This window comes from Choristoneura fumiferana, chromosome 11 (genome assembly GCF_025370935.1).
Source record: "Choristoneura fumiferana chromosome 11, NRCan_CFum_1, whole genome shotgun sequence".
Classification (NCBI taxonomy): Eukaryota; Metazoa; Arthropoda; class Insecta; order Lepidoptera; family Tortricidae; genus Choristoneura; species Choristoneura fumiferana.
In genome coordinates, this window is record NC_133482.1 from 16,110,041 (window position 1) to 16,136,724 (window position 26,684).

The window sequence follows — 26,684 nt, forward strand, 5'->3', positions numbered from 1 at the left end:
TAAGTTCTCACACTTTGGGGGCCTACTAGAATCAGTTTGCGAATTGATTGAGCTGGTGACAGCTAGACGAGAATAGGGGGCCGTGACACGTTTACAAACAGCCGCCTGCGGGCTGTAATGGATGCCTTTATTACCTTTATAACGTATGCGCCAATACAGTTTGATGAAAGGATAATAAAGTGTAGAGTTATGAATTGAATAAGTAGACATTACATGTGGCTATGCTTGTACGGACCATTGGTTCTGAAACGTTAGGAATTTAAATAATAACAATAGAAACCTGAACCATGACACAAAAGGATAAGCAAAGTTTAGAAGCATTAATAATAAATATCATGGGACACTCGATACCAATCGACCTAGTCCCAAACTAAGCAAAACTTGTACTATGGATATTAGGATTGTAAATAATTTATTGAATCAGGCGTTACTTAAATCACTTTTCTCAAAAATGTCCGTAAAAGTTGTCAATATTCTTTTCTCAAAAATGTCCGTAAAAGTTGACATTATTCTTTACATATCAGAAGGTGAAGTGCATAGTTTATGGTCAGCGAAAAATTAAAAAGTTAAAAGGATTGCAGGCGCGCTAGCTCGACAATAATGAATTAGCGCGCCTGCAATCAGTCACATTTTTTTTTAAAGTTAAAAAGGCCATGGAATTGTTGGCACAAGTCGTATACAGCCAAGTCTAATGGCCGGTATCAGATATTTTGTTGGAACTCCGGACTTTTTCTATTGGGTCTGAAATAGCTTGTGGTGTTTTCGGTGGAAAAATACTCCTGCAGTTTATTTTTATTGAAAAAAGGCGGGAAAGCATAAGAAAAATATTGGAATAAAATTAAATTTTACAATATATTTTGAGAAAAAGTTTATTCTATTTCAGAATTATTCACCATTTTTGAGAAAAGCTTTATATTAGTCTCGGCTGGAATAGCAATTGCTGGCTTCGTATTAGTTAAACGGACTCGCAAGCTCGTCCGTTTAATACTCATACTCAGCCAGCAATTGCCTACTTCCAGGCCACGACAATAATCTACTATTACATATCAGAAAGTGAAGTGCATAGTTTATGGTCAGCGAAAAATTAAAAAGTTAAAAAGATTGCAGGCGCGCTAGCTCGACAATAATAAATTAGCGCGCCTGCAATCAGTCACAACTTTTTATAAAAGTTAAAAAGGCCATGGAAATGTTGGCACAAGTCGTATACAGCCAAATCTAATGGCCGGTATCAGATATTTTGTTGGAACTTCGGACTTTTTTTATTGGGTCTGAAACAGCTTGTGGTGTTTTCGTTGGAAAAATACAGCTGCAGTTTATTTTTAATGAAAAAAGGCGGGAAAGCATAAGAAAAATAATTGGAATAAAATAAAATGCTATGATATATTTTGAGAAAAAGTTTAGTCTATTTCAGAATTATTCATAATTTTTGAGAAAAGCTTTATATTAGTCTCGGCTGGAATAGCAATTGCTGGCTTCGTATTAGTTAAACGGACTCGCAAGCTCGTCCGTTTAATACTCATACTCAGCCAGCAATTGGCTACTTCTAGGCCACGACAATAATCTACTATTGCTCACCCGCGACCTTATGATAGCTACGTCTGTAGCTACAAATGCATTCATGGAGCTCCTCTAACTCCACAAAGTAAAAACACACGCAAATCACATAAGTAACTATCACCACCATCACACTGCACTGACGCATTTCAAACTCAATCAGAGTTCATCTTCAGAGAAAAACAACCGTTCACAAAGCTTAGGAAGCGGCTTGGTAGCTACCAAATAAATAAATAAATAAATATCATGGGACACTTGACACCAATTGACCTAGTCCCAAACTAAGCAAAGCTTGTATTAAGGACACTAGGCAACGGATAAACATACTTATATAGATAAACACATACTTAAATACATATTAAACATCCAAGACCCGAGAACAAACATTCGTATTATTCATACAATAATCTGCACCGGCCGGGATTCGAACCCGGGACCTCAAGCTTCGTAGTCAGGTTCTCTAACCACTTAGCCATCCGGTCGTCCAAATGACAATATCAGAGATAAAAATGTCGGACACAACATGTTTTTATTGTTTGAAAAAATATCTGCCAAGTATCTTGAAGCGCTTTCTTCTTGGTAATGAAAGTCTTTCCAATAGCACGGGTAGTATAAAAGTGACAAGTAAGCCTGTTGTGGCGGATTACGGAAACAAAGTTTTTTTTTTTTTAGATTAGGCGATAAATGTGGCGCTACATTTTTATTTAAAACCACGAGTCCCGGAAACAACCATTCGTGTCAGGCAATTATATATATATATATATAACCGTGGTGGCCTAGTGGTTTGACCCATCGCCTCTCAAGCAGAGGGTCGTGGGTTCAAACCCCGGCTCGCACCTCTGAGTTTTTCGAAATTCATGTGCGGAGTTACATTTGAAATTTACCACGAGCTTTGCGGTGAAGGAAAACATCGTGAGGAAACCTGCACAAACATGCGAAGCAATTCAATGGTGTGTGTGAAGTTCCCAATCCGCACTGGGCCCGCGTGGGAACTATGGCCCAAGCCCTCTCATTCTGAGGGGAGGCCTGTGCCCTGCAGTGGGACGTTTATAGGCTGGGATGATGATATATATTTTGTATTGTCTTGTATTGAAAAGTATGATAATACGCCCACTAGCTCGTTTCTTAACCGACCGCCATGGTCTCGTGTCATTCACGGAGCGTCAAAAACTGTGATGATACAAGGATGATACGCTTCCTACGGGTATGACATGTCGTTCAAATGTTGCCGTGTCACGTTACATTCTGTGCCTTATACGTTCCTATTACGGTCTTTGTATAATACGGTGTAATGGGTAGACGCCTTAAGTTACAACAAATAATTTAACTTTTGTACTCGTAATAGCTTACGCGTGTAATCTTCATTTTTATGTGTTGACACGATTATTTGAAAAAATATGACGACGCGTAAAAGCGAAGTGTTTACATCATTAAATATGTAATATTCTTCGTTTCAGAACGTATCCGGCTACCCGCAGGAATGGAGGCAAGAGTCATTGGAACAACTCCAAACTATGAATGAGGGAATATAAATAGAACCATATTTTTGGTAAAACGGAAATAAATTAGAAACATCTCGATGTGTTGGGGGGTTATGCGCCATGGTTTCTCGGATGTGATTCGGACACAGTGGCAATGGCGAGGGATTTGGGTGTCATAGTGATTTTGGTGGTGATATTGACTGTGATTGAAAGGAGCTTGGAGGTCACGGATGCAAGTAAGTAAATCATTATCATAGTATCATCGCAGGTGGTAGGTCTGCCCGGATTGCAACCACCATCTTGCTCGCTAATCCTGCCGTGAAACAGCAGTGCTTGCAAAGTTGTGTTTCGGCGTGGAGAGTAAGACAGCCGGTGAAATTACTGGAACTTGAGGTATCCCATCTTAGGCCTCTAGGTTGGCAACGCATCTGCAATAACCCTGGTGCTGCAGGTGTCTATGGACGGTGGTGATCTCTTACCATCAGGAGACCCAATTGCTCGTTTTCCATCCAGTCGAATAAAAAAAAACCATGAGTTAACTAGAAATAACACAATTTTTGACCATCGCTGTCATTACTAATTTTATGATTTAATTCGACCCGTAGTCGTCTCGTGATCATGGCGCATGCAACTGTGCCGAAATATCGAGCTTCTCTAAAATCAAGGTACGCGGAACAAAAGCAGAATTTAAATCATAAAATTGACTAGGAATAAGAAAGAAAAAAGATAGAAAGAAAGAAAATACATTTATTCACAACAATAAAAGACACAACAATATTATTACAAACAAACAACATGTAGGGAAGTGTGTTACGAGTATTGCGGTTGTAAATCAGACACTAGCACAACATAATGCTGAAGCGTTCAAACACCCTAGCGCTGATTTTCAACCAGTACCGTCGGTGACACTCGCTTAGCCATGCAGATATTATGTTATTACACACGTATAAGATACATAGGATATAGATATACAACATAAGATTACACGAGTTAATAATTTGAAGACCATGAAACATTATGAATAGGCGAAGTCTTCTCTTCACCCTTATGCTGGCACTTGGATACTTCGTTATGTGATATGTGCAAAATGCATGGTGTACTGTCTTTTCGGCGAAATATGTTTCGCCAAATTCCACTTAGCAACCAATCTTTCGCCTAGGTTCATTTGGCAAACCAATCGTTAGCATAACTTTACTTCGCCTTTTTCTTATTTCGCAACGTTGTTATATTGTAAAATTTTACTTCATCACACTTATATGTGGCAAATAATTGGCTTAGGCAAATAACAAATTGTCAAATAACGTTTTTGCCAATTTTTATATTGCAAAGGTTTACTTCAAAATTTGTGCAAGTGAGCGAAGCGAGCGAGCAAGACGGTTCGGAGCAGAAGCGACTTGGATAGGTTAAGTTCAGAAGTATTTTTTTTTTATATAGCAGCCAGGATAACTGCCTAGTGGAAAGAAGGTTGGATGCCATTCAATATGCTGCTAAGTTAAGGTACAAACTTATGCCAATCAATACACTTGCCGAAAACATAAATGACACCTTAAAAAAATCTCAGGTAATAATTTGCATAATAATAATTTATCAAATGATTAGTTGGGAAATGATATCAGTGCGAAATGTTGAGTTGGGAAATGTCATTTCGCCTAAAATATGGAATTAATAGTTTGGGAGCTAATAATTTGAATAACTTATTGAATCAGGCGTTACTTTGCGGAGGTCCATATCAATGAACTAAAATAATTTCCTTGCTCACCCGCGACCCTACGATAGCTAAGCTTATGCAAAATATGCGTGTTCATGCAGTTCCTCCACCTCCACACTATAAGAACACACACAAATCACACAAACCCATCTATCACTACCACCACACTACACTGACGCGTTTCGAACTCAACCAGAGCTCATCTTCAGAGTGACACAACCGTACACCATGCTACCAGTTCTGGTAGCATGGTACGGTTGTGTGTAGTGTGGTGGTAGTGATAGATGGGTTTGTGTGATTTGTGTGACAGTGTGGAGGTGGAGGAACTGCATGAACACGCATATTTTGCATAAGATTAGCTATCGTAGGGTCGCGGGTGAGCAAGGAAATCATTTTAGTTCATTGCTAATAATTTGCTTGATAATTTTCGCCGAAACATTAGTAAACCAAAATGCATCAGTTGCGGTAGCCTAGGATTGAGCTAAGGCATTTCAAGGAGAGAATCGTATATTCGAACTTGGACTGAGGTGCACCTCGGAATTTTTCGAAATTGATATGAAATAACATAACATTTGAAATTGTAACACATGTTTTTGGTTAATAAAAACTTTGTGATGTGTGCTACCAATACTGTAAACTATATCTAGCCTTAGTTTACTCATTATGAAAGAAGATCTTTTGAAGGGACACATGTCGCCTTGATAGTACATTATCATTTCTCAAAGTATAAATCGTGTAAAAAAAAAGAGTAAAAAAAATGCAATGTTGTTTGTGTTTAAGTGCATTCCTGACGTGGTTATTATACAGTCAACACAACGGGGATGATGGTCCATCTAATGTACTCGTATCTCCTTTGTTCCATGGTTTAACACCACAAGGTTAATAGGGGAGACTAGCAATTATAGTTTATTTCTCATTTCTGTCTATTTGTTTTTATTACGGACCCGCATGCTATCAGGATAACAGGAAGCAGTTATACCTTATCGCATTATTTGGGGTTAGCACCGGAAGCGTTTTGACCTGTTGAGACCGTTTGAATCAAGATAAATTATGGTTACTTACCTATTGTTTACGAAGTAGTACTTGGGTCAGCCGTAGTGGCCGAATGGTTTGACCTATGGCCTCTCAAGCAGAGGATCGTGGTTTCAAACCCCGGCTCGCACCTCCGAGTTTTTCGAAATTCATGTGCGGAATTACATTTGAAATTTACCACGAGCTTAACGGTGAAGGAAAACATCGTGAGGAAACCTGCACAACAAACCTGCGAAGCGTTTCAACGGTGTGTGTGAAGTTCCCAATCCGCACTGGGCCCGCGTGGGAACTATGGCCCAAGCCCTCTTGTTCTGAGAGGAGGCCTGTGCCCAGCAGTGGGACGTATATAGGCTGTGATGATGATGATGATGACAGCATAGTCCAGTATAGTAAGATTCACGGTGGATGCATGCCGCTTTCAACCAAAGCAACTGGAAGTCTATAAGGGAGGCCTGTTTCCGTGGGAACTACTGCCCAAGCCCTCTCATTACGAGACGAGGTCTGTGCCCTGCAGTGGGACGTATATAGGCTGGGATGATGATGACTTGGGTCGCGCACTTCTGGTCATTGAGTGACATAGGTAGTGCAAACTTTCCATCAGTTCACCCACTAGCCCATTTTCCACTCTTTGTCACATAAAAAGAATACAGAACGAATTAAGATTGGTTTTTTGGGAGTCTTTTTTGTATTTTTTTATTTCAACTCCAAATTTTGCTACTTTTACGCTCAAGTGACTTAATAAGAAACAAACAAGCTGAGATATGTAGTGCATAGGAGAAATTCGTATCTGTACTCCTGTCCAGTGTGGTGTAGGGGTGTGGCACGCAGCACGGAATGCTGAGGACCTGGGTTCGATTCCCAGCGCTGGTCTCTTTTTCTGTTTTTTCTGTGCATCCATGTCTCAGTTAGTATTTTCGATACCTAGTAGGAATAAATCACGAGAAACCAGTACACCAACGCAGTTATGACTAATGCTATTTACCTTAACAGTAATATAATACCCATCGACAACGATACCCTCCAAGAGTAGACCCCATCCAATTCCACAATTCACAATCTCTGATTGGCTAATCCCGATCTTCTATCGTATTTCATCCAATTAGTTCTGATTGAGCCATGGTGGCCTAGTGGTTTGACCTATCGCCTCTCAAACAGAGAGTCGTGGGTTCAAACCCCGGCTCGCACCTCTGAGTTTTTCGAAATTCATGTGCGGAATTACATTTGTAATTTACCACGAGCTTTGCGCTGAAGGAAAACATCGTGAGGAAACCTGCGCAAACCTGTGAAGCAATTCAATGGTGCGTGTGAAGTTCCCAATCCGCACTGGGCCCGCGTGGGAACTATGGCCCAAGCCCTCCTGTTCTGAGAGGAGGCCTGTGCCCAGCAGTGGGACGTATATAGGCTGGGACGATGATGATGATGATGAGTTCTGATTATTTCGAAACAGGTAAACACACATTGAACTTTCGGGGTCTATTTTAGTGGTGTTAGATATAGAAAGTGTCGCATGCGACCTGGTTTCGCTGGCCACCCGCCAAATTGGGGGATCCACTGCAGTCACATGTGAGTTGTCAATAACAAAAAAAAAACAGAATTGGGAGATTGACGGACGAAATTCGAGCTGTTTGATTGAACCCTGTATGAAGTGCAAAATTTGATTTTCGTCTCTTGCCATCCCGCTGATGCTAATATTATTTAATGCGAGAATGAGAGGGACGGTATGATACGAACTTCGATTTTCGAATTTTGAAGCAGCCCCTCAGGGTAGGAACAAAATTTTAGTTCGTGTAGACTGTAGAGTGGGATAGATTCATAATTGCTCGCTTACGCAGATAAAAATAATCTAAACTACCTTTTACTATAACTAATTGAAATTATAAATGAGAAAGCAGATTATTAGCTTTTATTTATCAAGCACTAGCTGTTGCCCGCAGCTTCGCCCCCGTTTCAGTATCTTTTTTTTTGTTACGCACAAACCTTTTTCAAATTAAAATCAAATGCGGGTAATTCGAAATACTTAAACAGCTAAACGGGTGATTGCCTTTATTTCAGTCTACTCATGACCACGGCTGCTGTAACGCAGCCGAAATGTCAAGACAAACAGAAATACATAAAGTAAAAAAGCCCCGTGAGTTGCACTAGCGGAACTGCGTAAACATAGCATTAGGCCTCTAGGTTTGCAACGCATCTGCAATACCCCTGGTGTTGCAGATGTCTATGGGCGGTGGTGATCTCTTACCATCAGGAGACCCACTTGCTCGTTTGCCATCCAGTCGAATAAAAAAAAAACATCATCATCGTCATCATCATCATCATCACATCACCATCATCGTCTTCATGGACGGATGACCTGAGTAAAGTCACGGTTCACAGTTGATGCTGAGTAGTAGGACCTTGTGCAAGGTCCGCCCGGATTGCTACCACCATCTTGCTCGCTAATCCTGCCGTTAAGCAGCAGTGCTTGCACTGTTGTGTTTCGGCGTGGAGAGTAAGACAGCCGGTGAAATTACTGGCACTTGAGGTATACCATCTTAGGCCTCTAGGTTGGCACGCCTGATACGTCTGATGACGACAATAATGACTAGTACCAGCCAAACTGTGAATTCTGTCCTCAATACGGTATTTGACTATCCATACTATATATACTATATAATACTATATATATACTATATACTATATACTATATATACTATATAATATTATAAATGCGAAAGTAACTCTGTATGTCTGTCTGTCTGTCTGTCTGTCTGTTACGCTTTCACACCTAAACCGCTGAACCGATTTGGATGAAATTTGGTACAGAGATAGAATAGACCTTGGGAAAGAACATAGGCTATCTTTTTATTGCAAAAAATATGTTTTGAGGGGTTGAAATAGGGGTTGAAAGTTAATATGGTGGAAGTTCGTCGCCGTCGAAGATAAAACCATGAAACTTGGCATTTAGGCCCTTAATAAGAAATAAATCGATATTTGTTTGAGCTTTTTTGAAAATTCGACCTGTGAGGGGATGAAATAGGGGGTTCAAAGTTTATATGGAAGGTCGTCATTATCGAAGATAAATCGATGAGTCTTTATTAAACTAGAAATTTGGCCACGTGATAAGAGATAAATAGATGTTTGTTCGCGCGTTTTTAAAATTCTCCCAGCGAGGGAGTGAAATAGGGGGATGAAAGTTTATATGGAAGATCGTCATTGTTGAAGATAAATCGATGGTTCTTTGTGAAACTTGGCATTTGGACATTATAAGAAATAAATAGATATCTGTTCAAGCGTTTTTGAAATTTTTACCGGCGAGGGGATGTTAGCAGAGGAGATGATGCATTGTTAGCAGTGCCCTTTAAGCTCATAGCAAAATGTACGCAATGTGGGGTCATTACAGATGTCAATACATAGACAGTCAGACATACGAGATAGAGGATCTTGACAGACAGACGGACGTACGGACAGCAAAGTGATCCTATAAGGGTTCCATTTTTTCCTTTTGAGCTACGGAACCCAAAAAACATTTTTTCCGGCGCTTTTAAAATTTCGACCTATGAATATGGGGATGAAAGTTCTTAAGGAATTCCAAACAAATTTACTATAAGTATGTTTGTCGGAAATATGTGTAGCTATGCTTAGTAAAAATGCACACACGCCAGTACCGCCATACTTGCTGCATAGAAAAAAGCGTTTGAGAAAGAGACAGGTATATAGATTTTTACAAAATCACTATAAATCAAATTTTCAACCGATTTTAATTTTCTCTTCGCTAAACACTATCTGTATATCTATATTTTCATAATAATATTAAGATATGGCAAAATCAGGAGTTGTCAAATACCGTATTGTTATTTTCCCATTTTAATTAGTGAACTCTCTCCTGACATACGAGTATAGCGATATTTCAAAACAAATTTGTGCCTTTGACAGTAGATTTAGCCGTAAATTCTAATAATTCGACCGCTTAGTCCCGCTAACATCTATTAAATTCAGTATTGCTGACATTAAAGCCATAATCATAATCATAATCATTTATTCATTTGTCCAACATAGGTAACATTTAATTGGTCTTAAATTATGTTTTTTGAGTCTCACTATGTGGTGCCCCAGGGCATACAAATATTGCCTTATATTAAACCTATTTACTGTTTTTTTATAATTATTACATATTAAAAAACAAAATATATATATTATACATCTATTTAAGTATATTCTAAAAATTCCCTGATGGAGTAGTACGCCTTTTCAGCCAAAAAAATATTCCTATTAGCCTTCCGATTTACAAGCGAATCAACACACAAAAGACCTTTTAACTACTCGTATATGTATCTCATGTTTGTTGAATACGTTAAATAACTTATCCATTAAAATCTACACGAGTTAAGGCGAAAACACACTTGCGCCACGTACGTCGTATGCAATGCGTTATGAAATCTGGACCCTGATCAGATTTCATAATGCATTACTTACGTTGCGTACGTGGGACAAGTGTGTTTTCGCCTTTACACAGTATCCTAATGAGGGCTATCGCGAATGAATTCGCCGCTAGAAGCGCTAGTGTAGCGTGAGGTCTTCGAAACGTCAAATCTCATAGTTTTTGGGTGAGCTACGCGGGTTTATTTATATAGAATAATTTTGTGTATATTTTGCATTACCTGAAATTAATTATGGCAATTATGCGTTACGGCGCAATGAATGTCTGTGTTTTGAGACAGTTTTGTCTTTCAGAAACTTTTGTCCTCCCTTTTTTCCGAACAAAACGGGACTAAGCAACACTATGGTCGCTGGATATTTTTATCTGAAAGCCACACTTAAAAACCTCACGCAGCAGTGCGCCATCTAGTGAGACAAAAAACGATAGCCCTCATTGACAGACCCACTCACACAAACACACACACACACACACACACACACACACACACACACACACACACACACACACACACACACACACACACACACACACACACACGCATGCACGCGTAGTTTTTTTTTAACTACTCAACGGACTTTATCCTTAATTTAGCCTCGTTCGTAGTAGCTCCGTTCAAAATATCAGCATTGGTCAATGACAAGAAATAGCAGAAGATTTGTCAAGTAATAATCTCGTCCCATGCGACGAAAAAGGTTATATGATAATAAATGACTAAATTGATTTTATTGTTTTGTTTTATTAAGCTATTCTCCAGCTTCATTTCTGTATATCAATTATTTCTCAAATCCAAGTACTTTTTGAGATTTCAACCCCTAAAAAAGTTCCATGTGATATGAGCTCGACGTAGAAAGTTATACATCTCGATAGAACTTTACACGCCGGTCGCCTCGCCCCGCGGAGGGGCGCGTGCGGGGTTCTATCGTCAGTCGTCACCGGTATTCGCGGGAGATGACACGCTTTATTACTTTATGTTATTTTGGCACATTTTCTTTGGTGTGGGTTTCTTTATAATTTTATGTTAGTTTTGTGGGGCTTGAATTTAATTCCTAATAAAACGAATCGTCGCTCGAGACGACTTATAAACTTGGCACTAGACCAACGAATCAACGAAGTACAAGTGAAATTAATGATTTAATTACAAATGGTCCAACAGAGGATAGTCATCATGGTTCAGAAAGACGTAATTAGCTATTTCTTCTATTTAAAAAATAATAGTGAGTGTGTTTTTATGTTTTTACGTTTTAAGTGCTACTGCCGTTAGATTCCGGAGTAAAAGGTAGCATATTACCTCTTAGAACTTTATTTATAGTAAATCAATATAAACCGGAAAAAAATATGCGTAACGTATTATGATCATAGCAATAAAAGTTTTATATACATTTCACGATCAGAAAAAGTTTTAATAAGCACGATGTATATAGTTATGTACCATTAATCGATGGAAACTAGATAGAATTTCAGAGTTGTAAGAGCACTTGTAACCATTTACGCCGGAACAGACACGCGTTGTCGAGTTCACTTGTGCATATGTCACCTTCTTCTACGGAACTCATTTAAGTTAACACCGTTTACGTCTCAAATTTTATTTTCTATTTATTTTTATGGAATAAAATATCATACATACATACATATACGTAACGCTTTATTCCCTGTATAGTAGGAAAAGACAAAAGAGCGCCATACGCTTCTATTCTGACATAGTTCTCTCGCTTCATTCACATTCATCACTCCTCATACATGCTCGACGCTTTCGGGTACTTCTAACCTATATAGCCTCTCATCAATATGCCGCCAATCTGGTCGGTGTACGTTTTACGAGGATAATATAATAAACTAATGCCCCAGTCATATCTTCTGCAAATGTAGAAACATCACACAGTACGGAATCATGTTTGAATGTATGTAAACTCTTTATTGCACATAAAAATAAAAATACAAATACACAGAGGGGAGAAAAAAGGCGAGCTATTGATCTAGAGCGTGATGCGATGTAAAATCTAGGTAAAGAAAGTAGTGTCGCCGTTCAACCCGTCACTTTCTGTAGGCACATCGCCAATATTGGAACCATCGCCTACAAAGGAACTGACGCCTATAAATGAAATTTCTGATACCGAAACGGTTACTCTAACTCTAATTATGTCGCGAGTATCGTCTCGAACGCAGGCTCGATGACTTCCAGCCACCTGAACAAGCCGGGTTCCAAAAAGGCTTATAGTACCGTAGACCGCATACATACGCTGCGGCAAGTCATACAGAATACCGAAGAGTATAACTTGCCACTATGTCTAGCGTTTGTGGATTACGAGAAAGCCTTTAATTCGGTCGAAACGTGAGCGGTGCTTGAGTTTCTCCAGCGATACCGTTGACTATTGGTATATCGAAGTGTTAAAGTGTTTGTATAACAACGCCACTATGTCGGTCCGAGTACACGAACAGAATTCGAATGCGATTCCTTTGAAAACAGGCGTAAGATACGTAGATGTCATATCTCTGAAACTGTTTACTGCCGCTTTCGAAGACGCCTTCAAACTTCTGGAATGGAAAGGACTAGGCATCTCATCGGCGAATACATCACTCACCTTCGGTTTGCCGACGATATCGTGGTTATGGCAAAGTCGATGGAAGAACTCAGTACGCTACTCCTATTTTGGTTGAGAATTCGGTTCTTGAAGTTGTTGACGCATATGTATACATAGGAAAAACCGTCAAATTAGGTAAGTTCAACTTCGAGAAGATTGACCAATCGTCGAATCCAACACAGATGGGCACCGTTTGGAAAACTCAGCAATGTCTTTTCGTTCAAAATTCCTCAGTGCCTTAAGACGAAAGTCTTTTTAAACCAATGTGTGTTGCCAGTGATGACAGTACATATGGATCGGAGACGTGGTGCTTCACTATAGCCCTTATAAATAGGCTCAGAGTTGCTCAGCGAGCTATGGAGAGAGCTATGCTCGGGATTTCTCTACGAGATCGAATTAGAAATGAGGAGATATGTAGAAGAACAAGGGTCACCATTATCGACATGGCCAAACAAATTAGCTCGTTGAAGTCGTGGTAATAGGCAGGCCATATAGGAGGAGAACGTATGGCTGTTGGGGCCGACAAGTTCCAACGAGATGGAAGGATGACCTAGTTAAAGCGGCGGGTACGCGGTGGATGCAACTAGAGGGCTATGGGGGGAGGCCTATGTCCAAGAGTGGACATCCTGCGGATGTGATGATCACGATGATGATGAAATACATTACTTTTAAAACTTTTTATATAATTTTCATGTGCGATCATAACAAACAAGCACAAGGAACAAGTGTCATATTGTGAGTACCTAATGGGCAATCTCGTTTGTAATAAGCATTAATTATTATTTATTTCGTCATTGCGAATAATCACGTACAGTCGAGTTCATAAACATATGAGCAAAAATTTGATAAAAAATATCTGAACATGACTCTATTGCTAACGGCGTAGAAGATAGATAGATAGATAGTCACATGTTGTTGAAAAAATTATCAAAATATCCGAGGAATAAAGTTTCATATGCCTATAGACCTCGGTTCACAAAGTCAAACTCCGACAAAGATAGTTCTATATTCTCTTAACACCGAATTTTTGCTGTGCGTTCCACGAAAACAGTTACATATTACTTTAAGACCCAGAATTCCTTGAAAGCCTTAACATTTAAAAAAGATTGCTACTAAAAAGTAATCCTGACAACTCTAGTAAAAACTATACTTAATTGCATTGACGAATTCCTATTACTTACAAAGCTATAATCAAATTAAACTAAGCGAAAATTCAAATGCCCCTAGTGAAAAGTAACAATTTTGCAGAAGTGACTTTATTCGTCGGATGGGACGATCTGTTCTCGGTGCGGGTAGATGAACTTTGCTCTGACGTAAGTAGCTGGCAAGAGTTTTGACACGGAATCATCTCAAACCAAAGTAGGGGCAGTATCTTGGCAGCATGAAATGGCGGAAATTAAAAAAAAAAATATTCGCAACACATTGCACAGATAAAAAAATATCGGTCAGCGCGTAACAGACGGCATAGGTACACAAGTGTGCAAACATTCATGTAATTGTTAAAAGCTTGTGTAATTACCAGTTGTATTTAGTAATTTCATCATCCCAGCCTATATACGTCCCACTGCTGGGCACAGGCCTCCTCTCAGAACAAGAGGGCTTGGGCCATAGTTCCCACGCGGGCCCAGTGCGGATTGGGAACTTCACACGCACCATTGAATTGCTTCGCAGGTTAGCAGGTTTCCTCACGATGTTTTCCTTCACCGCAATGCTCGTGGTAAATTTCAAATGTAATTCCGCGCATGAATTTCGAAAAACTCAGAGGTGCGAGCCGGGATATTTAGTAATTTAGTTAATTTAAAATCAGGTTGCAGCGCGAGTATTTCCGGAGCCCGCAACGCATCCTTAACTTAGCTTATGTTATGGATGTCCATGGGCGGCGGTGATTGCTTTTCATCAGATTTGCTCCCTATCACAAAAAAATATATTGTACAAGTTTTATGTAAACCTCCGGTATTTTTACAAAATAAACGTACAGTAAAGCTTAAGTTAAGCTCTATTACTTTAATGTTAATATTGTTCTTAATTTAAAACATTTCAAAACCTTCCCTGTGATAGTGTTTATTGTCCTAAAGTACAGTTGCCATTAGATATTTCGGAGCAGTGAAGGTGATCCAAAAAATCGAAACCTGAACTCTAATGCCTTAATAATAGAGTGCATGTTCCGATATTTTTGACCACCTTGAACGCTCCGAAACATGTGATGGCGTCTGTACTAAGAATTTTGGCTCCTTTTGAGTTTGATTGTACCCGTACTCAAACAATTTTAATTTCAACGAATATTTTATTTAGCTTCAGAACAAGAACACGTCAAGTTGTCAAATATAATCTCCACTAATGTAAGTACGGTTGAATGTCAGTTTACTGTCACTTCTTGTGATCATGTGGCATTTGTGACTAATGAAAGCAAATATCACATTAGGACAAAATATTTTTATCTTTAAAGAGTTTCCTCATTGCTTCTAAGAAAAGATTCTTAAATAAACATCCGTTATGAAATGATGGAAACAAAGCAATTTTTGTTCAGCACAATTTTTTCCAGATTTCCAAGGATACGTATCATTGAAGCATTGCAGAGCAAAAACGTAATCTTTATATCTTTAAAAGTCAAAGTCAGTCAAAATATCTTTATTCAATTTAGGCTAAACAAGTTTCATTTATAAAATAAAAGAGCAAGTCTTGTATATTTATTTTTAAGGAATTCAGAACGGCTCTAATGATTTCAATGAAATTTGCTATGTGTTATAACACCCCTCTTTTTGCGTCGGGGGTTAAAAATACGCGATCACGTGACTGCTCCTGTAATCTACAGGTGTTATTTGACAACTAGATTTTTTTAGGATTCCGTCAGTACGGATCGCTCCGCACAGGCTGATCTATATGAGCTTCCTGGGAGCGTTTTAGAGTAATACGGAGGGGTCCGTACGGACGACCGTCCGCGCGGATAGGAAACTCATATAGATCAGCCTGTGCGGAGCGATCCGTACTGACGGTACGCGTTACACTAAAACCAGCCTTAGTCCATGAGTCCAGTTGAATTGAAAAAGATTTATAAAAAGACGATGTAAATTCCTAATACTTACATCGTGTACTTCATATAAAACACCCACTCCGAATTAAAAATAATACTATGCTACCGTCGATAGAAATCTCGTCATGTCCAAACCACTCTCCATTTTCTCGGCATATTTGACAGCTGTCATCCGTTTAAAAAAACCTCTTTGAGCTCGTTCTGTCAGTTAAACCTGCCAGTATTCTACCGTCACCCAGCATGCCGCGTTTCGCATCTTCGAAGTGTCTATATTTGTCGCGTTGGCGAACGGCCAACTGCTTCTTACCTAAACGCTTCCTTCTGCGGCTAAAGAGGTATTCTCGGATTTGCTATTGATTTTGAATATATTACTTGCTAGCTTTTACCCGCTGCTTTTCCCGCGTGAACTATAAGATTTGAAGTAGAAATTTTAGTAATTGACTGAATATGGATTTCTGCAAACCAGATATTGGTGTACATTTACGTTGTAAGAATAACATTTTGTCTCTTATTTTTTTTCGTAAGTCGCTATACTCTTAACAGAGCTTAGTGGTCATCGGCAACAGATAAATATACTTACATCGATATTTTTTTACAATTACCCTAGTTTACACTTTACACTTTCATACCAGTTCTCGCATTTTTGCTTCTCACACTTTCATTCGTCATTCTATTATTTCTATCATTTATCATCTTTCTTACTGTGAGGTCGGGATAGACCATCTAGCTTTTTTATCTTCTATTGTTTTGGGTTGGTACACATGGACACCAATTTTTATTAATATTAATTTGTTACATTTGTGTCTCTTAAGTCTATCGTAGTTTAGTCTATCTATTAGTCTTATATATCGATATTGAGAGGCTATAGGTCAAACCACTCGGCCACCACTACATTTGAGAACTTTTGGGCCCCAAAGGCCATCCGTTTCCGTGCTATATGGCCTGAATATTGCCCCTTCAATGAGCTAATTTGCTATGGTGTACTGTTTCAATATCTCCCAAGAAAAACACGTCTCAGCAATAATACAATCAGACTCATAAAGTATACCTCATAGTAATAAACCATTTGAATACTCAGTATCTTGGCAAGCGTACAATTCCAAGATAAATTTACGAGTAAAAACTAGATGAAAGCTTACTAGCGGTAAATCATACAGAGTATTTTGTCTATTGAATTAACCATACCTACGTCTGTTATATTCTTTGTTGAAGTGGGTGGGTTATAAAAATCAGGAATTTGTTCTAAGGCCACTATTTTAGTAATGGATATTCTTTTTATAAGTTATCTTAAAATAATCTTGAATTTTCTACTTCTGGTTACAGTGATGAATGATTCTTCTTACCTTCTTCTTATATTTTTGTTATTTTGCTTGTTCGACAACTTTAATCTAATCATCATCATCATCAGTAAATTCTATTAATGAGTGGATGAACCTTAAATGAGCTTCTTGACAGACTTCTAGACCACTAGACTTATTTTCTTCCTTTTAGTTTTGAAGGCAGTCGGGTTTTTTGATTTTTTAAATGTAATGTTTTTTATTTTATACTTTTTTGATATTTCTGTGAAAATAGTAGATTAAAAGTATTATAACCCATATATATTTAGAATGGGCTACTTATTAGCTTTCATATGATACCCATATTGTTACAATACATTTTTTTTCATTCCTCCGCCATATTTTTTGTCGCAGACGCCATATTGAAACCTATGTCACTCCGACAGTTATGACGAATCCAATGATACCTCATATGTTAAAATCCGTCTAGCCGTTTAGGCTGCAGCGAGGACCAAAGAAATGGACATACATACCCACATACATACATACATACGTACATACGTACATACATACATACGCTCGAAAACATAACCCTCCTTTGAGCAGTCGGGTTAAAACCACCGCTTCCGCGGGTTCATGGTGGATGCAGGCCGCTTCCAACCAAAGCAACTTAAGATCTATAGATGCGTCCTATAGTTGATATGATGACGTTAATTTCAAAAATGGATGCGCCAATTTTAATGAAACATAACTTAAAACCATCGCAAGGAAACTCGCTGTCGCGGAAAAAACTGAATCAACACATCTGCAAGCCACAGACAAACAGACAGAGACAGACGTTGGCGTCAAACTTATCACACTCCTCTTTAAGCATCGTGGTTCTAAAATAATAATGCACTTTGAGGCACTTGTCTCACCGCCAGCGAGGAAACGATTGGCTATCGACTATTTTCCCGCTCAAGAAACGAACAAAAGATATAAGATCCTGTAAGAGTAAAAGAGACACATATATTAATAGTTGATCGCTGGCTGTTCACACTGTCGGCGAGAACTCGCTCTTACATCTTTTGTCGCAGCGAAAAGAGCTATAAAACTCGCTGAGCTATAGATACTCGCTCAGCGATGTCAGCTTGGCGGCCGCCCCGCACGAGCGAGTCGAGTGGAGCGAGTAATAGCCCGTCGCACGCGAACATTCGCTTACAGCCGAGCGACAAAACTACACTCGATTCTCGCTGCTCGCCCACTCGTTTCTAGTTACTCGCTCTACTCGCTTCTCGCTCATCGTCGGCGGTGGGACAAGTGCCTGACAATGTTATGTTCAAAAGACTTACTTTATTCTTTGACATTTTAAACCACTAGGTCATTGACCTGATTGCAATTTTTAAAGGGCATTTCACACGGCATAGTTTGCTGTTATTGTGTAACTATTCTACATTTTTTTCCACATGGCGCTTAGGGCAGAGGCTAATTTAGTCTGATCTTTGGCTCCTAGCCAAACTGATCCCTAAATATCCGATGTCGCCGAGTGCAATTCTGTATTTAGGACAGTTTCATGGGGGAGGTATTAATAGAAATACTTTTTTGTTTGAAAACAAACAAGACTGTTTATTGGCTTGAGGAAGATTGAGGTTTTTAAAGTGTCATTAACAACTAAATTATATTTACTATAGTGCTTACTCGCGGTCGCGGCTTCGCATGCGTAAATCATTAGGACCAGTAGCAGTTCTTTCAATTAAAATTCAAGAATTTTACTATCATCATCATCATCATCATCATCAGCCAGAAGACGTCCACTGCTGAACAAAGGCCTCCCCCTTAGAACGCCACAATTAACGAAAACTCGCCACTTGCATCCACCGGTTGCCCGCAATTCTCACGATGTCGTCAGTCCACCTAGTGGGAGGCCTGCCAACGCTTCGTCTTCCGGTTCGCGGTCGCCACTCAAGGACTTTTCTCCCCCAACGGTTATCTGTTTTTCGAGCGATGTGGCCCGCCCATTTCCAGAATTTTACTAATACCATAGAAAATTTAAAAATTGCATCATGGATTTTATTAAGGTTTATTTAAAACACCGTGGTGGCCTAGTGGTTTGACCTATCGCCTCTCAAGCAGAGGGCCGTGGGTTCGAACCCCGGCTCGCACCTCTGAGTTTTTCGAAATTCATTTGCGGAATTACATTTGAAATTTACCACGAGCTTTGCGGTGAAGGAAAACATCGTGAGGAAACCTGCACAAACCAGCGAAGCGATTCAATGGTGCGTGCGAAGTTCCCAATCCGCACTGGGCCCGCGTGGGAACTATGGCCCAAGCCCTCTTGTTCTGAGAGGAGGCCTGTGCCCAGCAGTGGGACGTATATAGGCTGGGATGATGGGATGAAAACACCTGAGCCATATTTCATGTTTCATGTTCTGGTTGAAATTTTAAGGTATTGTTCTGATCCAGTAGGACCATCGGGATAAATAGCCTACGTGTTGTTCTGGAAGTCCAGCTATCTAAATACCAAATTTCATTTGAATTTGTATTGTAGGTTTCATTTACATGGAATCTAAACCTTATTGTAATCCTGGCCGACTCCATGTTCTTGCTGTTTTTTATACAGATTTGTACTGACATTGATTTTTATTGTCATTATCTCTTGTTTTTCTTGTGTTGTGGTTAAATAAACTCTGCTTATATATTTTACTTAAATATGTGTTTAAATCCAGTTTCACAATAATTTGTCAAGTCATTTTAGCGTGAAGGAATAACAAACATACACACACATATATATAAACGTACTCACAAAATTTTGCATTTTTAATACTAGTAGGATAATAATTAAACGATGAATGAGAAGCAAGATATAATAGTGTAGTTCTTTAAATTATTTTTACGTAAACAAACAATATGGGAGACCTACTGTCAAACAGTGGGCGTCTTACAGCAGATAACGATGTTGAAACAAAGGAGCTTCTTCCGGTGCAGTCGGGTAAAAGCTAGCCTGCCCTATTTTCCTGTTAAAAGTGCTGCCATCTATGTAATGCGTTCGAACTAATATTTGTCAAAGTCACGCAGAACACATTAGAGCCTCGATAAGAGGTTGTAACTAAGACACTGTTGCGTCAAAGAGGGCGGACCTGAATCGAGTTTGCTGCGACGCGTTTCCAAAAGGCGGAAGAAAAGAAATTGATAAGTATTTTTTTTTTTTAATAAACGGCTAAGCTCGGTTTCCACCGGAGATATGCGAGGTGTTTGTTTTGAGTGAGCTAGTAGCAACGCTTCATAATTTACCTCGCCTCGCTCCGCTCTGCTGTTTCCACCAGAGATGTGCTGTGCGAGGATATGTAAATGAAGCGTTTCTATTGGCTAATAAAAAAACCGGGCAAGTGCGAGTCGAACTCGCGCACCGAGGGTTCCGTAGGTACACATTTTTTTTTATTTGAGGTTGATGAATGAAAGGTAAATTGCGGTTTACGATTTATAACGTATTAAAAAAATACTTACTAGATCTCGTTCAAACCAATTTTCGGTGGAAGTTTGCATGGAATGTAATGTATATATTTTTTTATCATTCTCTTATTTTAGAAGTTACAGGGGGGGGGGGACACACATTTTACCACTTTGGAAGTGTCTCTCACGCAAACTATTCAGTTTAGAAAAAAATGATATTAGAAATCTCAATATCATTTTTGAAGACCTATCCATAGATATACACGTATGGGATTTTCTATTTTTGTGTGAAAATCTTAATGCGGTTCACAGAATACATCTACTTACCAAGTTTCAACAGTTATAGTTCTTAAAGATTCGGAAAAAAGTGGCTGTCACATACGGACGGACAGACAGACAGACAGACCTGACGAATCCATAAGGGTTCCGTTTTTTGCCATTTTTTTTTTTTTTTTTTTTTATACGACTGGAAGGCAAACGAGCAAGTGGGTCTCCTGATGGTAAGAGGTCACCACCGCCCATAAACATCTGCAACACCAGGGGTATTGCAAACGCGTTGCCAACCTAGAGGCCTAAGATGGGATACCTCACGTGCCAGTAATTTCACCGGCTGTCTTACTCTCCACGCCGAAACACAACAATGCAAGCACTGCTGCTTCACGGCAGGATTAGCGAGCAAGATGGTGGTAGCAATCCGGGCGGACCTTGCACAAGGTACTACCACCTGAAAAATTTGGCTACGGAACCCTAAAAGCACATTCTTCACAACACATCCTCGCACATCTCTGGTGGAAACGCTGCTTAAGTCAGGAGCGGTCGCTAGATTCCATCGTTTCGGAAGATGTTTTTCATGCACACACTGCACTCGCGTAGAAGCAACGGGGAGGTACTGCAGTACTGCTGGAATATCCTCTTTATGGTCCTGAATCGCTGCAACACCATAAAACGCTAACTGAATCCCTGGCAAAAGCAATGCAATATATTTAAATTTTCTTGGTTATTCTAATGTTTTCCGTTTTATTTTATTTATTAAATAACACATTTAACATAAGACTTAAAAACATTCAGACCCCATAAGTGGGCATTATCACTCACATTGAGAACTTGATGCTATAGAAAAATGTAGCGCAATGGGGAATGTCTGAAAAATGTAGAAACGGTTGAAACTTTTTATATCAATAGGAATAATGTACACGCCCATAGAAACTGACATGAGCTTCTAGGGGTGTGTAGATGAAAAACAGGGTCGGTATTTCCATGTCGGTATTATCCGCGCCGGTAAAGTGTCACCTGTCAAAACGATCGACTCAAAGACACATAATAGTACATTACTGCAGAGGCCTTGAAGTAAGCGATTGATGGACGAGTTCGAACGAGTCCAGCAATCCCCGTTCTGGCCGAGGTTTGTATACTGCTTTTCTCAAACAATGTGAGGAAATATTTCATCCATCCATCCATCCATCTATCCATCCATCCATCCATCCATCCATCCATCCATCCATCCATCCATCCATCGCATCGCATCGCATCGCATCGCATGTCAGTATCGCAAATGCTTACAGAGTAATGTTAGTAAGCAAATTTAAAAAGTTAGAGCAGCGGACAATAATGGATTTTCATACATACTTCATGGCCTAGGCCAAGAAGTTATGTAGGGAGGTGGTAGGGAGCCATAAATGAGAAACTTCATGTCTCCAAACGCATACATTTCCGAGCATGTTTAAGAAAATTCTTTTTAATGTTTTTTATTCTGGACTATGGAACAACCCGTAACCGACCGGACTGTCGTAATTTGGCGGTAAAGAAAACTCTTTCATTGTTTAAAATTAATTGATGCTACTTTTAAATCTGATATTTTTTCTGATAATTAGAAAGGTTATTTCTATCACGTATCCGTAATTTCACTCTTCTGTGGCCCGGCGGAAGACCAGTGCTGGTTTTCAACCAGCGACATGCTGAGCCGGGACCTGTTTATAGCGGCAACACTTCTTATTGTTATTTTTCCTAACCTGTGTATGTGTCATTGCTGTTATAAATAAATTATTTTCTTTCTTTCTTTCGTTTCTTAAATTTTCATCCATTCCCCATTATTTCCTGTCACAATTTTCTTCTTCTTTTCGTCAATTTCCTTTATGCCGTACGACAGTGGGCATTCGCACGACACTATACACGACGTTATTAGATCATAGCTGATGCTGCGGCAAAGTCACCATGTTTTATGTATGCCGCGTCCCGCCTACCACTATTACAACGATTCCGGACAAAATATTCTTTTAGGCCTGCAGTAATTTCGGGGTAACGTCCAATTTTTTACCATACAAGGCTGGAAATGAGATTTTAAACAGTCGGCTGATTGAGTAACAATCCTTAACCATCCTTACGATACCTAATTTAATTACTTGCAAAATTCTCCCTTAGTGGCAAAGGGCTTAACACGAGCACTAGTAGAGAGAGCCAAAATATTTTTTTCATTTCTCATACTCGTAAAGTTCGTATTTATGCTGGATCTAGGCGACATAAATTGACTTTTTATGCTCTAGTGCATAAAGTAAAATCTTCGTTTAAGACGAAGGCAATCAGGTATCAACACAACAGCCACAAATAAAAAAGTTACTACATTATTTTTTTAATAATTTTTTAATTTATTTTAAACTAAAAATCAACAAGGTCGATCAAAATAAATCAATAAAACTAAAAATTTATAATTTTATAGTAATGCATGAAAAATTAAAGGTTAATTAAGTGAACAATTGTTTCCACTGTTGCTATTTCATTTCTTCACATCGAAGTGTAAAGCAGAGTATAAAACTCGAGCATTAAATCCATTTTCCCCTCGACGTGTCTACCCACCCTCGCCGTAACGGCTCGGGTGGATATTGACCGTCTTAGGTAAAATGGCTCGTTTTTATGCTCTTGGTGTACGATCTACTATTTTTCGATTTTCAAAATGGGTCGTATGCAAGATGCTCCATTAAAATATATACAGAATAAACTATTATGGACACTTTTTATATTTTGATGTTTTGTACTGCCGCAAATATGCATTGAATTTGCAAAAAAATATTATATTGCGTAGCGTTTTTTTGTATGGGGTATCGAAATTATGATTTTTATTATATTTTATAATACAGAGAAGTATTGAAATAAACCACATTAAACTGTAATTGTAGTGTCAGCAATTATAAATATCTCCCTTTCAACTAATTTTACTTTACACTAATTTGTACTCCTTGTTCGTATTAAAAGCAGGCATAATTTTTCATGACTCCAACCTTGTTTTCATGAAACCATCTTTTCTTTTTGAAACAAACCGTATAATGGCTGGCAAGATGATGAAAGATAAACGAATTTTTAGACAAAATCTTAGGCATCAGTAAGAACGTCTAAGGTGAGTTAACTTATAACCCAGGAATATGCGCGCATAGTGTTGTAAATGTTGGTGGGTAGACTTGAATAGAGGAGAGTTTCAAGGAATTACTGGCGCGTGGTATCCGACTTAAGGGAAACAGAACTGGCTTCATCCTGTAGTTTCACTTGCATTAATATAACATTCATTACATCGCATTTGCAGGTGGTAGGACCTTGTGCAAGGTCCGCCCGGATTGCTACCACCATCTTGCTTGCTTGCCGTGAAGCAGCAGTGCTTGCACTGTTGTGTTTCGGCGTGAAGAGTAAGACAGCCGGTGAAATTACTGGCACTTGAGGTATCCTATCTTAGGCCTCTAGGTTGGCAACGCATCTCCAATACCCCTGGTGTTGCAGATGTTTATGGGCGGTGGTGATCTCTTACCATCAGGAGATCCACTTGCTCGTTTGCCAGTTAAATAAAAAAAATCATAAATTGTAGCAGATATTTGTATGAATAATACGAAGTTCTCTGGTCTTGGATTTTTATAATAAGTACTTATGTTTATCCGTTGTCTAGTATCCATAGTACAAGCTTTGCTTAGTTTGGGACTAGGTCAATTGGTCTCAAGTGCCCCATGATATATATTTATTTACAAGCAACAGAGGTCAAAAAGAACATAAGCACAGTAGGCGAAGATCGAGAGAAGAAAGGTCGAGTCGAGATCCTAAAATTGTTTTATGTAATTATTTTGTACAAATATTATTATGAGTTTACACACGTTTAAGTAATCAATTGATAGAAAATCAATGCAACTTACACTTTCACGACGAATGTCAGACCACCGGAGTTGCGTGCAACTGACAGACAAATCTTGTCTATGATATCAGCTAGATGTCAGCCACTTATTGCAAGAGTCGCGCGCTTATGCTGAGTTTGCTCGGAGCGAGCTTCGCCTTCCGTCGAAACACGTGTGACAATCTAGAGAAATCTCTTATGTCGATGTTAATATTAAATTTATTAATGCTAAGAAACGATGTTCTATATGACGGCGCGTTACTAGCACCATCTAGCAAGTTACGTTGGAACGAGATTAGCAGCTGTCAACTGACAGCTGTCAGTCTAGCGAAGCGTCATCGTCGATGGTCGGCGGCCATGTTGGACGGCATTCAAATAACGTCAACGGCCAGTGGACCACGTCTCAGGCGAATCGCAATTGTTCCGCGTAATCCTTGAACTTTATTTTTTAGTAGTGATTGTGTGTGATTAAGAAAAATCTATTTTGAAGTCCCGTATATTAATTTTGTTGATTTATGGTAAAGAAGTCTGTTTCCGGAATTAAAATAACTATTGGTGATGACTTGGTAGTTACATTATTTTAACCGCCCAATTACCCACGAAAGTCGCTATGGACAGTCCTGATAAAGCTGAAGAATCTCCCATATATATTATCCTTATATTTTTTAACTACATTTTACCGTTTCGCATGCATACATACGATTAAAAGGATACGGTCGTTTATGTCGTGAAAAACGTATATTTGAATCACGAAGTAATAAAAATTTATTGGTTACTTTTTGGTGATACTAGAACTATGTTTGTCACAGTACAGTACAAGTATTTATGTCTGTCTGTCTGTGTCAGTAATCATCTACAATGATCTCACAATGCGTACATGTTGCTTAAGAGGCTCTACTATCCCAGTGATAGTATAGATACCTACAAATACAGATACAGATATTCATAGATACCTACAAATTTTTCATCACACTTGCTCTTAAACAGTGTCCATGCAGGCTACCTTGGTTGCAACCCCCCAAATAAAACCCTCGACCTTAATGTGCTTGTCATGAAACCCGTGGTCGGTAAATGAGGCATTACGCGTACAATTTTTCTTGTCATGAAGCCCAAGGTCGGTAAATGAGTCAATGTGCGTACTGATGCTGCTGCGCGCGCTGCTGCAGGACCACATGCACACGCACGCTGCGGCGCATGCTGCGTGAGGAAGAGGGGGAGGGCAGCGCTGCCAAGAGCGCAGCCTAAGGTATCGCCAATATTTGGAACAATTATATTTTTTTACTTTTAGAAATATAAAAATTTACTCGCAAATGTGATGAAAAACATTGTATGTCGCACGGACGGTACTAGAATTACGACCATCGACTCATTAAAGCACTCAGTCTTCGACTTCGGGCTTCTAATAGACTCTCGTTCGTAATTCCTTATTTACCGCCCTTACACAAAGTACTATTACGTCACCCTACGTGGCGCGTCTGGCTCACACTTGGCCGGTTTTTTATTTATATCTATGTTTTCGGCTGAGGCTTCAATAAATCTTCTTAATTTTCATCTTCATTAACCCGTGAATGACTCAGCCACGAATTAGTTTATTACAGTGCCTCAGTTTCATGAGTGGGAACTATATTTATAACAGTTACGCCCCAATTTGTCATCAAAGTGTTGACAGTTATACTGCAACCTTTTGATCTCTGACGCGTAACGCTTATATCTCGTAATTGAGTGGGTATTGTGGGTAATTTTTGTGGCAGTGTAAGGGTTAGGTTTTCATACAATTTATCTTTTGTGGGTTCTAAGTGAGAGGTAGGCTATAATAACGTCGAAAATTGTATACCATGTATAAATGACAGTTTTTATTTCAGTCAATCATCATCATCATCATCCCAGCCTATATGCCCCATTGCTGGGCAAAGGCCTCCTCTCAGAAAAAGAGGGCTTGGGCCGTCGTTCCCACACGGGCCTACTGCAGATTGGGACTTCACACACACCGTTGAATTGCTTCCCAGGGTTGTGAAGGTTTCCTTATAATGTT

At 39.2% G+C, this 26,684-nt stretch overlaps 1 protein-coding gene across 1 annotated transcript in view; it reads left to right on the forward strand.

The window, feature by feature from the left end:
* Positions 1-26,684, forward strand: part of LOC141432874 (protein turtle homolog A-like) — a 183,652-nt gene that overhangs the window by 26,270 nt on the left and 130,698 nt on the right. Inside the window, 1 exon segment of the mRNA XM_074094684.1 lies at positions 3,012-3,271. Within this exon segment, the coding sequence (XP_073950785.1) occupies positions 3,190-3,271 (82 nt within the window). The 5' untranslated portion in view covers positions 3,012-3,189.